The sequence below is a fragment of the Sphaerodactylus townsendi genome, linkage group LG10 (assembly GCF_021028975.2).
Source record: "Sphaerodactylus townsendi isolate TG3544 linkage group LG10, MPM_Stown_v2.3, whole genome shotgun sequence".
Taxonomy (NCBI): Eukaryota; Metazoa; Chordata; class Lepidosauria; order Squamata; family Sphaerodactylidae; genus Sphaerodactylus; species Sphaerodactylus townsendi.
In genome coordinates this window covers 48817049-48831343 of record NC_059434.1, presented here as the reverse complement: position 1 = coordinate 48831343, position 14295 = coordinate 48817049, and the positions used below count along the sequence as shown (strand labels likewise).

The 14295-nt window shown below is 40.8% G+C and overlaps 1 protein-coding gene across 5 annotated transcripts in view; it reads right to left on the bottom strand.

Moving 5' to 3' along the window:
• Positions 1-14295, bottom strand: part of ZNF827 (zinc finger protein 827) — a 123679-nt gene that overhangs the window by 89776 nt on the left and 19608 nt on the right. For all 5 annotated transcript variants that reach the window (XM_048509168.1, XM_048509169.1, XM_048509170.1 and 2 more), the window contains exon 2: positions 2298-3308. In XM_048509168.1, coding sequence (XP_048365125.1) covers positions 2298-3308 — 1011 coding nt within the window. The remainder of the gene's footprint in view (positions 1-2297; positions 3309-14295) is intronic.

The following is a 14295-nucleotide window of genomic DNA, read 5'->3' as shown; positions in this document are numbered from 1 at the left end:
GCAGACCATAAGCTAAATATGAGTCAGCAGTGAGATGCGGCGCCAAGAAAGTAAATGCGATTCTGGGTTGTATCAATAGGAGTATAGTTTCAAGATCGAGGGATGTAATTGTACCTCTCTGTTCTTCATTGGTTTGACCTCACCTGGAATATTGTGTACAGTTCTAGGCACCCTAGCTCAGGAAGGATATTGACTGGCTAGAGCGGGTCCAGAGGAGGGCAACCAAAATGGTAAAGGGTCTGGAGTCCATGCCCTACGAAGAGAGGCTTAGGGAGCTAGGGATGTTTAGTCTAGAGAAGCATAGGTTAAGGGGTGACATGATAGCCATGTTTAAATATTTGAAGCCCCACCTCACATTTTCATAATTTTGAATTCCTTGTAACTGAAAAAGATTTGAATTGCTTACAACTGAAAATAGTTTATGTAAAATTAAGCACTTATCTCTGATATGATGTAATATTGGATGATGAAATGTACATATGAAGTGTATGAAAACACATGATTTATTGTAAATTTCCATTTATAAACTGACTTATTAGCAAAAATATACCACGTGGTTGTGGTGATAGCCTTGTGGATACTTATTGTTTATGTTGCATTAAAGGCAATCAATAAAGGATTGCTGAGGTTCCTATGCCAAAGCACAGAAACAAAAGATTTGAAGCAATCGCCCCCAGATGATGCACAGATGGCTCAGGAGAAGAAAAAGAGCTCCATCTTCTTCTTGGAACTTTTACTTGCACGTTACATTAAGTATTTATTGATGGGGCATAAAAAGCAGCAGCACAGCAGTCCTCCACAGTCTTCCCCAATAAGCTTTGCTGTGTTCTCAGACAGGAAAGAAAAATGGGACTGATGAGAGACACCACAGTTTTCTAGCACAAGCAACTGCTCAACTAAGAAGGGCATTTCGTTGATCCTTCCCCAACTTGTTGTGGAACATGCCAGGAGCTTTTTTAAAAAAAAAACCTGATAGAAAATAGCACAATTATCTGCTTGATTTTCATACTGTGCAAATTAGACTCCCTTGCCAATTTGAAGACCTGGGTTATAGCAACTGAGCTATACAATTTAGAAGTCTCAAGAAACCTACATAATTCATTGTTGTTGGGTAATATCAGATATCCTCTGTATGCTCAACCATCCACTCTACTAAAATGGAAAAAGCTTTATTTTAGTTAGTTTTACAGAAGTGAGAGAAAGTGCATAGGCAGTATTATGTCTGATCATAAAGTCAAGAGGAAGGTTGACCCTCTTTGTTTTCCAGTATCTGTGTGGCATCTATCTATCTTGCTCATTATTATCCCATATATCCTCAAAAAAACCAGGGTAGGGTTCTCCCTTTGTTCTCCCTTCCCCTTTTTTGTCCTCACAACAACCCTGTGGGACAGTTTCAATTGAGAGACAGTAACTGGTCATTCATCCCAATATCCCTGAAAGAAAGCTCAGAACGAATGTGCTAAGATCCAGATTCTATGCACATACTCTGGCCCCATAGTTATGCTGTTGGTCAGAAGTTCTTATCCCATTGCTAAGGCCCAACTAGTCAAGGGAAAGCACACCCTGAAGTTGCTAGCAAAACCATCCGTTTTTTTGCTTTGAGGATCTCAGTCAAAAAGAGGGTAGATTTTGATTTGAAGAAGTGCAAGCAAGAAGGAGAAGAAGCAGTAATACCTGCATCGTTTGGGAGAAAAAGCACACAAACTTGGAGAGGAACAAAACAGAAAAGAGTTTGTGGAAAACAATGATAGAGGCACAGGGGAGGTGGGAGCAGAAGGAAAGGGGTGTCTGGACAGGAAGTAGGTGGATATACAGATCCTGTCCTGGGTACTGAACTGACTAGGGCTATCGGAAGGTGACTGACTATTGCCTGTAAATTCTCAAAGACGTGTATACTTTTATACAGAATCATTACAAAACAAGGTTTCAGTTAGGGCACATGTTCCACAGAGTGAATTTATAACAGCAGCAGAATGTCTAAGATGTATCCCAATTCAAAATTCGAGGGGGGCGGGGAGACATTCAGTAATATCACAAACCTCCCTTCAAACAATCTCCCCCATCAAAAACTTCTTATAGGGACCTGTTCCAAATCTTCCGTGGGAAATACATTTGGATTACAGAAAGAATCATGCTGATAACTCGTCATCTTTCAAACACAAGAAGTTCTGGTCAATCTTATATAGCATTAAAAAAAACAATGTCTGCTTAATTCCTTTTTTCTTAATAAGTGGAAACACTTTAGAACTGAAGAGGAGTAAAATAATCACAATCTGTAGCAAAATGGTAACTCATACCTGGATTGGTATTTTTAGAAGCCCTTCCTTTAGGGGCCGGGAGTAACAACAATTCCAAAGACTGTGGTGGAGTTACTTTCTCTTGCTTCATGTCTGAAAGCTGCAGGGGATCGTCCGCAACCAGTGACTTTTTCTTCTCCACCAACAGACTGCCTGCAGCTCTTGCAGCGACCTCCTTGAGTAAAGCTGCTGAAGAAGTCATTGAGGCGAGAGAAAGAAAAGAACTAGCTGGCGGTGGGTGGTCCTGCCCAGGAGTCATGCTTCTTTCACTGACTTTCTTTGATAATGCAGCTAAGGTGGAGCTTGCCGACTGTGAACTGAACGGTGAAGAAAAGGATTCAAACCTTATAGGGTCTTCAGTCCGGGAAAGTGACTTGTCCTGAAGAACTGCGTTGGCTGCGGCTTTCAATTTTAGAATAGCTGAATCGGGAGACAAACTACAGGAGGGTGCTGAGTTGGGCAACCATTTGCCTTGATTCCATATAAAGCGGCTATTGTTTCCACCATATTGGTCGTTTTGTTCCTGTTTCTCAGCAAGCTTTCTAGCAAGGACACTTAGCTGCTGAGCATGATGCGTAGGTGAAAAGGAGATATTTGAGGCAAGATTTACAGGGGACTCAACCCTGCCGTTAACTGGGACACTAGTGTCTAGCTTGAGAGAACCAGCCTCCAGCAGACGTCTCAGGTTACTACTAAGTGGCTTGTTGGAGCCAGGAGTGTCATCTTCACAAATGGAAGACACACCAGGGGATAGGTGTTCCTTATTCTGCAGCACATCCCTTATAGCATCATTCTCAACTGCTGCCAGCTCCAGTGTGTTATTGCTAGGAGTTGCACTCCCCAAGGAAGTGTCTGGAGATGTAGATTGTTCTTGGATCCTATCCTCAAAGGATAATTTGAAGTTCTCCTGAACTTCTCCATAGGATGCTTCTGATGGGGTTTCTGAAGAGTTCCCAAACCAGTGTTCTTCCTCACTAAGTTCACCTTCTGCTTCTTCTTGTCTAGTACCATCTAAGGAGATCAAAAAGACTGACTTGTATTTCAAATTCTATCCAAGGTATTTATTTGTAATATTTATATATCACACACACATATTCGCTTATAAATAGTTCTTCTACTATTTTGATACCTTTTCACTCCTCTATGAAACTGTAATGAAAATATGTTGAACGGTCTTATTGGATGTCCCAGTGTATCCCATTAACTTATTAATATTCAGATTCTCAACAAGTATTAGTCTGGCATGTCCTTGGAAAAATGTTACAAACCTACAACAAGATAAGAATTCCAGGACAGAAAAACTGCACATATGAACACAAAGAACACTTATCTTTTAGAGTTTTGATGTAACCATGTATGCATTTGATTAATAGGTTTGCAATTCTTGATTACCATAACTGACCATCAACTTGGTGACGTTATTTTAAAAAAGAAAAAAATTACCAACAGTGCCATTCTGCTAGAGTTACAGCCTTCTAAACCCATTAATTTCAATGGAATTAGAATGATATAACTATGCTTACATTGCGTTGCAAGATGTACACATAAACCTTCATAACACACGAGCAATACATTTTTATTAAGGCCATTCATAGGAAAAAAATAGCTGACGTGCAAAAACCTTTTAAGTTCCTCTGCCAATCTCATGCTCCTGCATTCTTCAAAGTTTGGGAAACCACCCTAAATGATGTGCAAGGGATTGCTTCCAAGAAAACACATCCTTCAGTAATTTTAAGAAATAGTAAGCTTACATTATGCTATCAATAACGTAGTAATATTTCTGGGTATTTGAAGTATATGCTGTAGACAGTTAACTTATGCATCAAGGGCTCCTCCATTAAAAAAAGGCTAGCTTTTTTGAAAGGAAGTAAAATTGCTCTTTCGTGACACTGAATTCTACAGGAAAAAGTTAAAATGAAGAACAATTGAAGACTGTTTGCTTCCTTAGCCACATTTTCTCAGCGCTGGCAGTTCTAACATATCTTCTCCCTCCTGAGATCTGACTGGCAGTGTTTAAAGGGCAGTGACCCTGGATTGCTCTTGCTCACAATGGGCATTGAGAGAGAGATACACTACTATACAGACATGACCAAAACAGCTTTTATGCAACTGGCCAGCCAATCCAAACATAATCAACAATAACAGCAAGGTTAACTTTAAATGGCTTCCTCCTGCTAGCATTATTAGTACAACTGCATTTAAAAATAAGTGTGCCATCATGTAAAAAGGGTCACAGAAATACCATGGTGAAACACAAAAACATTAGGAAAAAAACCCCTAATCACATGGATGTTGGGATTATACATTAAGCACTGTGACTAAAAAATAAATTGACTCTAGCAATGCTAACAGAACTTCCAATTACTTGGAGAGAGTCACAAAAAGAAATTATACCTTGAATTGTTATGTAATTGCATCAAGTCCACAAAACACCAGACAATTGCTGAATTAGTGTATAAACAATGGAACCCTTCACTAATATTAGTCTTTGGGGGAGGGGGGGTTCCCCAAAAAACAAACAAAATGAGGAGATGGCCATTCAGGCATCTAAGTGAAATATACATCATAACTAGTTTCCAGTAAAATGTTAGGGATGATGAAAAGAAACTTTAAAAAGCACTCTATCAATTTGGGCAACTATTAAATATTAGTCCTAAAAAATGTTTGTTTTCCTCGGATGAGTCAAAGCTCTAACACCTGCACAAGTTGATTACCGCTTAGAAACATGCTGCCTTGGATCTAATAATCACCACCGTGCAACCTGATTCTATGGAGAGCAAGCTATGCCTAAACTGACTTCTTTCACTGTCCCCCTCTCTCATGCCCCGCCCCTCCCCCCCTCAAAATCATGGGCTCTTTTTCCCAGGACCACATGATGTCTCTGCACAAAGGCATGATAATGTTTAATGGCATACTTCCTGGTTCACTAAGCAGACTGTTTTGGAACTAAGAACACAAGATACCCAGGGCATTATAGGTAACGTAGACATGTTGGAAACATGACTGCCTTCCCTCTCTGATCCAGCTATTTAGACAAAGGGCAAAGTGAATGGCTTTGTTTGCCTTCTTTGATATCAGCATTTCCACAACAAGATTCCCAATTGTGAGTATGGCATCATGAAGGAAGAAGGAAGACATTTAAAAATGGCACCAAAGCAACAGATCAGGGATGTGAGCTTGCAAAGTAGCATGTAAATGGCATGCCTTTATATAAAGGCACTTTCCTGTGGAAAAACATCAAGGCCAAGGTTACAGTTATTTCTACCTAACTCTTAAATAAATAAATAATGTGATACGTGCTAAATATTCATAACATTTATCAGTCTGATTCTGACCCTGGCTTCATAAAAACTCTTACTAATATGATGCCATTGTTGTGATATATGAGGTAATAACTTATAACAGCTAAAGAGCACAAGAAACATATTTTTTTCTTCGAGTTAAATCTTCAGCTGAATCAAATGTATGGCTCAGCTCAGCCAGATTCAGTGAGTGCAACTCCAAACAGATTTGTTTAATGTATTTCAGGCGCCTCAACAGGTCAGCACTTTTTATAGCAGCAGGAATGTTGAGAGGAAGTCATTAAAGAAGGTTGAAGCTTCTCTCAATACACTAGCACTTTCTTACCATCAATGATTCCAGGTTATCTGATCTCTATGGGATTTGGGAGGACTCCGTAGTCAGTGGATTTGAAGGAACCAAAGTTTTCCTTAGCAGATAAACTCATCAAAAAGGTGCTGTGTATGATGGCCCACATAGCTCACCCTGATAACCATTGCAACAGCTAGACACATGGACAATAGTATAACGTGAACACAGAAACATTTTTGTATTTTTTTTGCTTACCCAAAAAAAGGGAAAAAAAGAAAAACTGGCAAAAATAGATGGATAAACTTGGTCTTGAAAGTCTATTTTGACTGACAGCTCTCAGTTTAATTCATTCTAAGGCCTCTAATCAGTGCTACTGCCTCAACCTAACCTGCCCTTGTCCTGAAACCAGTTTTTCCAACATCCCCGTCTCCCAAAAGAAACAAAGAGACTCCTCATCATCAGAATTGTACTGAAAGCCTTGGTGGGCACTTAGAGCCAGCACAAGAGTGCTTCAATCTGATCATAATTCTGAGCAATGAAGACTAGAATGCATTTTCATTTTTTTTAAAGGCTACACAGATTAAAACATCAATGCACTTTGATGCAAGCAACCATTTTAAGTGCAGCTACTCATTTAAACCTGCCAGGGTCGCCAAGGCAACCAGATCGCAGTCTCTCTTCCAGGGGAGAAAGAGGGTGCAAAGAGGAGTGACTGTACAAAGAGTGCTCAAGAATGTGCCATCTGACATACAAACAATTTTAAGCAGAGTTGAAGAGTTAACCGTGCAGGGTCCATGAAAGGCATATTAACATCCAGTTGAAAAAGAAGATGAAGACTACAATTTGTTTTTAAAGTATTTTGAAAAAGATATTTCAAGTGTAAATTGGCTTGCTAGCTTGAGCCAGCTGCTCTGCAGGTACCATCAAGTGTGTCCATTTGTTGCTCGTGGCACAGTGGTCAAGTTGCAAAGGAATGCAAAAAGCTCACTTGCACTGAAGCAATACTGTTTATTCATCAAGCCTAGCATTGTCCACTGGGACTGGTAATGGTTTTCCAGGGCCTCATGCCTGAGACCTTTACCAGGAAATGCCAGGGACTAAAGCTGAGAACTTATGTGTGAAAAAATTCTACCACTGACTTCCTCAAAGTTATCTCCTTCCCCTTCATATGTCTGCAAACCTGGAGGGTAAGAGAAGGAGTCACTATTGGTTACTTTCAGGCAGTGAGGCATGTGGTGATGGAGAAGGACAGGCTAAGTGAAAGGAAGGTTGACCAGACAAGTACTATCTGTTCACTCTGCCTATCTCTCCTTCAACTGGAGTTAGCTGGCTGGCTTTGTCAACAGACTATCAAGCCTAAATGCACCACTGCTGAACACCAGTTTTAGCCACACAAAAATATACAGGATTGGAAGAGGAAGCATAACCAAGACTGACTGGATTAATCTGGGAGAGCTAACGTGTTGTGGCGCTTACTTAGGTGAAGAATCAATCCTGGACTTAGTGAGCACAACAAAAATTGCTGTTATCTTTTGCAAAACCATCACCCAGTCTATTATGCTGTCAGACATAATTGCCAAGCTCTGAGTGTATGCACCCTTTGTTGGACAAACAACACAAGACAACACGGCCCTGGCCCCTACCTGGTGGAGCAGGCTCCCTAAAGAGACCAGGGCCCTGCAGGACTTGCAAAGTTTCCGGAGGGCCTGTAAAACAGACCTGCTCCACTGGGTATTTGGCCAGCCGGGTTGAAATTGTTTACCCCATTTCCATCTAGACCCCTCGAGGGCACAGAGGGGGGAGGGAGGGTTTTGCACCATCTGTTGTAAGAACAGCTCCTATTTTATTATATTTGAGTATGGTTGTATCCTGATTGGTTTTATCATTGTTGATTTTAATTGTGAATGGTTGTTTATTTTGTTGGTCACCGCCCTGAGCCCTTCGGGGGAGGGCATTTTATAAATCTAATTTATAAATATAAATAAATATAAAAAGAGCAGTATAAAGGACCCTGCTCTCCACCATTTTGTCTTTGCAACAACCCTGTGGGGTAGGTTAATCTTAACAAGAGTCACTGGTCAAAGGTTATCCATGGGATTTTTTAATTCTGGATCTCCCAGGTCATAGTCAGATGCTCTACATATTATACCACATTGATTTAATTACTGAGGGAGACATGAGTTGCACTTACCTGTAACTACTGTTCATTGAGGTCTTGGGTGCAGAGACACATGTGGGACTGCACCTGTAAGCAGATCTCCAACTAGCTCTACAAGTATGAAAGGGATGCCCCTCCTGCCAGTCAGGAAACACAGGAGTTTCCCCATCCAAAGTCACATGTACCAGGTAGGGCGCCTCCTCTACTCCCAATTCCGATTTGCTCCCATAACCTCAGGCCTTCTGCCTACAGCAGCAGACCCCCACTCAGCCTTCTACTGACTGACTGTTATTTTTCACACCTTTTCACTTCAGGGCCTGAGATGCCTCTAATAATGATGGGGTAAAGTAGAAAGAACATTCCAGTCCCTCTCCTTGCATCATACTGTTACCCACCCAATCAGAGTGCAGGAGGCTACAGCCAATTAGGTGGCTTCTCCTGTTCCATTGCCCTTGGGAACGAAACAGGATCCCAAAATAGATTTCATCCCTCACCCTCAATCTTCAGGAGTCAAGATCTTGGCCTGGGTAGAATCTAGAAGAGGCCCAATGAACAGTACCCTTTGGTTAGATTTCAATTTCAACTTGTCCTATTGACAAGCAGACCTAAGGAAGCGCACAGTGTGGAGACCAACTGAACCTGTTCTAGTAATATATCCTTGGACTGGGCTGTAAGCATCCAGTCATCAAGGTAAGGGAAATCTGAATAGCTTAGGTCCTAAAGTACACTACCACTGCTGCCATGTACTTCATAAAAATTCTGGCACTGAAGACAACCCAAAGGGTGACAAGGACCATTGGGATACCTCCTTGCCATTACGGAAGAATGGAAAGTACCAGCTACTTCCAGTGGGACAATGAATACTATGAACAGACTGATGGGGTAGCCAAAAGACGCCCTCTCAGCCAAGTGATAGCCAATTTTTACATGGAACATTTTGAGAAACAAGCCCTCAAAAAAGCACCCAGAAAACTCACAACTTGGTTCCAATTTGTGAATGACACTGTTACAATCTGGAGCCATGGTGAGAAGGACACAGTGTGTAACAGACTTCCCTCTGTGATACACCTCTGAAGATGCCAGCCACAGGTGCAGGCGAAACGTTAGCAACAAGATCCATCAGACCACGGCCACACAGCCCGGAAAACCAACCAGAACCAACTGTGCATTGAGTCCAGAAAAAAAAAATAAGGAGCCAGTTCAGATGGTATAATACTGGCTTAATATGGTGCTCCTAAAAGGTTTTGTAAGAACCCTAGCTGCTGCATTTTGAAGCAGTTGAAGTTTCTGAATGGTATTCAGGGGCAATCCTCTGTAGAGCAAGTTACAGTGATCAAGTCTGAATGTTTCAGATGTGTGACCGTTGCCAGGTAAACTTTTTTCAGGAATGACTGCAGTGGCAGATCAGTCTAAGTTGGTAAAAGGTATTCTGGACCACTTCCAATCTATGCTTGTCTGAAGGCAAAATTGAGTCTAGTAGTACTCCCAAGATGATGTAACTCTATCCAGCATCAGAACTCCCATTCCCAGATCAGTCTTAGTCCCCATCTATTTCTCCATCACCACTGCATCTGTGCTAAGTTGTCAGCAAAGTTTTTTTGAATTGTGGCTGTCTTCACCACCTAAATCTTCAAGATGAAGATATATACTTGAAAGTATAAGACATCTTGTTTGCAAGACAGTTAACAGATAAAATTATTCATATTTCAATCTAGGCCACTCCTCTACAAATTAATCACAAACCATTAGAATATGGTTGAGTCCAAGGCTGAGTTTGCATTTGCTGGAACGTGAAAAAATGGAGAAGTTGCTTGGAGAGACCAAGGCTCATTCTGCATATGCAGAATAATGCACTTTCAAACTGCTTTCAGTGCTCTTTGAAGCTGTGCGGAATAGCAAAATCCACTTGCAAACAGTTGTGAAAGTGGTTTGAAAACGCATTATTTTGCATGTGCGGAAGGGGCCCAAGCCTCAACCATTAGTCATCGTGGCTTACTACTGATTGCTGGAAAGGGCGTCTGTGACCAGGATTAGCCCTGGAGTTGTTCAGAGATTTTCTGAAGAGAGGTTTATTTTGATCAGCTAGAAGGAAGCTATCCTGAAACCTACTCTCAAGATTGAGTCCCTGAGTCTGTAATTAACCAGAAATAAAAAAGTCATGGTTTCATGTTACATATGAACCAAGCCTTTAAATAAGACATCAATTCCAAGCTACTTCATAGGATGACCAAAAAATCATCCAACAAGAGGCAAACTGTCTGCTCATTCATCTGTAAGGGAAATCTTTCTGTTTAGCATATACTATTTCCCAAGACATCAGAACTGAATTTCCCATAGCCAAACTTCTAAGACTGATGGATTGGTCAATTATCACCTTCCCTGAATTTTATTTGTCTTCTGGAAATAGGTTTTAGCTTACATTATCAATACCTATTACAAGAACACATTGCCAAAGCAATTGTTTTAAATTACAAAGACAACTGTAAATTACCAAGAGAGCCTCAAAAGGATTATAATTAGCATATTAAGAAAAAGGATTATAAAAATAAATCTATATTGGTGAATGAGAAAGGTTATACATAAGAAATGTCTTTTATGATACCAACAGAACACTGTGGTTTTCTATTGAAATGAGTGATTGAGAGGGCGATTTTATTGTCCTGGTATGTTGGACAACTACTACACCAGGATTAATGCTGCTTTATAGCTGTAAATCTGTGAACTAGAAGCACAGTCACATCAGAAGACATACATTCAATTTAGTGTTTTTTTCTGGAGACAAAATGCATTTGCTTGGTAATGAGAGGATTTTCCACACATTCCTTGTGAGGGACCAACCATTACCTAGTGAGGTTTAAACTCCTGGACACTCTGCAAGGGTGAGAGATCAAACAGTCTGCCCCAGAAGACTGACAGATCCAGATGATTTCCTGACAGCTGTTGAGGATTTCCAGTTAGCAAGGTGGGTGTTCCTGTCACAGCTCTGGTCAGTCTGTGAAATATAGAGATGGTTTGGGATGTGGACATGATCTCTCTGGAATGCTCACTTTCCTCTTGTAGAGTCAAAAATGCTCTTGGTTTACTCAAGAGCTTGGAGCAATGAAGTGGCGGGGCAGCTGGTTGGAGCGCCAGAGAAGGAAAACTCAAGTTGAATGCAGCTGAACACAGGTGAGAGCACACCTGGCTTGCTCTGATTGATGACTTTCATTGAGACAGTGGCAGGCTATGTGTGCCTCCATTGGTTCTCCTGGACTTCTTGGTGGCCTTTAATACCATCAGCCATGGTATCTTTCTAGAAAGGGTGGCTGAGTTGGGACTACCATTCTTTGGTGCTTGCTCTTTACTCATAATTCTAGATGGTGGTGCTTGCAAAGTACTGCTTGGCTCCATAGCATTAATGCTATGGTGTCTTGCAGGGGTCCATCTTGTTCATTTAACGTCTACATGAAATCACTAAGAGATCATTAGGGGATCTGGAATAGGATAAAACCAATATGCAGCAGATGAAACAAGACTAAGATGCTATTAGTCAGTGGTGAATCTGTAGTGGTAAGGTCTCAGCCGGTCTCCTCTGTGTCACGCAGGGCCTTTATCAACCGTGATTAATACCAGCAATGGCCCATCCTCGAAAAGGCTGATCTGTCTATCGTGAGTCACATTCTAATTAATCCAAGTTATATTACTATAATGCACTTTCAAAATGGTCCACAAGATTCAGGTGGTCTAAAATGCCAAACCCAGGCTGCTGTTGAAGATGACATATAGGGATCAAATCACTCAGGAGCTGAAGATCTGTTCCAGTTGGCCATTTATTTCTGGGCACAATTCAAAGTGCTGTCTCTTACTCTTCAAGCCCTACAAGGTTTAGGGCTAGGGAACCTGAAGGACTGCTTCCTCCCACACTGTCCAGTGTGCCAATTAAATCCACTTCTCAAACCCTGCTCTATATACCCTCACATTCAGAGGTGAGGTGGGTGTTGACCATATACAGGACCTTTTAAGTAATATTTTGCTTACGGAATGTACTTCTTCTTAAGGAGCACCTGACACTTACATTGCTCATTTATGCACCAGGTCAAAACATTCCTGTACAATCTGATACAGAGTGGTAAGCAGCAGTACTGTAGTCAAACCTCTGCTCACTGACTTGAGTTCAATCCTGATGGAAGTGAGATTCAAGCAGCTGGCTCAAGGTTGACTCGGTCTTCTCTCTTTTTGAGACTGAGAAAAGGAACACCCAGCTTGGTGGGGAAAAAGTATAGATGACTGAGGAAAACAATGGCAAACCACCCCATAAACAGGCTGCTTAATAAATGTCGTGGTCTGATGCCATCCACAATAACCCAGTGCTTTTCCTTTTAACACTATTTCATAGTAAGTTTTTAGCCAAAAACTGTTATTTGAGACACTCAATTATATTTTTCCAGTTTTTTTCCATTCTGTATTTTACTTAATAACTTCTTATTGCTTTTATTGTGTTCTATTTGGTAAACTGCTTTTGGAAAATGCCCTTGACAGGTAGTATACAATTTTTCCAAATAGCTAATAAATAACATAGCAAAAACGATGGATGCTTCAAATATGCATGAAAAGGACAACCAATATAAGGTGGTCGCCAAACAACCACTTTGAGTTCATATGAAGAAACATTTCAATAAACAACCTTGTCACCAGCCCAGAACATAATCCTCTCCACACTCAACTAGGAAATCATAAACGTGTGCGTGCGTGCATGTGTGCGACACCGGAGGCAGAAGGTCCACCTGGAGAGCTAGAAGAGAAAATTTCCTCTGTGGGAATAAAGACAATTTCTATCATGCTTGTAAGATTTCCAAGAACACAGGAATTCTTAATCTATCTTTCATTTTTATTTTGCTCCCCTTCTGCATTGGGTGCTTATTGTTTGTGCAGTGTTCCATCACCAAATCCCCCACTTTTGTGTTCCTAGTACTCCAGACAGGGGAAAAACAACACAGCCCCATGAATCTTGGTATATAAGAACTCTCTCAATACATATGATTACCTTGCAAGCTTTTATATACATTTATATACTATATGACTGTCTGCAGAGTTAACTGAAATCCTATCTCTGTGACACAGAGTCTGGAGGTGAAGATTAATACTGGACTTTAACCGGAGTATTTTAAACTTCCAGCTCCTTTTGCAGATGTAATGCTACAGTGGCATCATAGAGAGGGCAAGGATTGACCCTTAAACAAGCCTACAATTCTAACTACCTTCCACACTTGTTCCCCAACCATCCTCAAAACTCCAATTATTTTTTTCCTGTTCCACTGCGATGCCACAAAGGAAGCAGTATGAGAATGAAGCATTGAGTAAGCAGTTTTAGGGATAATTGTATCAGCTGGTATAACTCAAGTACTCTGAGATATGAGGCCTTTCCTCCATTAGCATAGACTGGCCACAGGAAGCCTATGAAGAAATGGCATATCAATCAGCCCCTATAAACAAAGCCAAATTCCAGGATCTCTTTGCCATCTTATGCAAATGAGGCCCTACTTCTAAGTAAAAGAGTCTTCCCCCTCTGGGAAAACGGCTACACGCCATATATCAAATGTACACATTTTGATTTTAGTTCCAGGATTACATGCTTTAAACTTTATATCTGCTTCATGGATGGACAGTAAAGTTGGAGCACACTGTATCTGGATTTGATGACCTGACAACTTGAACCAAAAGAATATTGATCTTTCACTAAAAGGAATGTATCTTCTTAGATTTTTGTCAGATAAAATGTATGATAGCTTTCAGTTGTTATGAAACTGGCAAAATTTTCAGTAGCCTTTTTTTTTTACAGGAAAAAAGTAAGAAATGGTAAAAACAGTAGCGTGTTATGCTACATATCAGCTTCCATACTTTAAGCAGTGCTTTTCCTTATCAGTGTCAATTTGGCACCATTGTATATTTTTTAATCTTAGAATATGTTCTTATAAAATTCACAGAGCATCATTTAATGTAATTTATGTAACTATGGCTGCTACCTCGCAACAGCTTGTGCCATAAAATGTCTGGTTATGATCAGCAATCTCAGGACAACTAAATTGTGCAATTTTGAGTAAACAGTTCCCTCCCACAGTAATTTTTTGGCAACTTAAATAAAAATACTTCACTATGGCTGCTTCTGCATGGCCCAAAAACAGTGCCCTAGGAATGGTGAAAACAGTGTCCCTGGGGTGCTGTTTGCACAGTTGCCGCTGCTGCAGTGCAGCAGCGCCATGCTCACCCCCC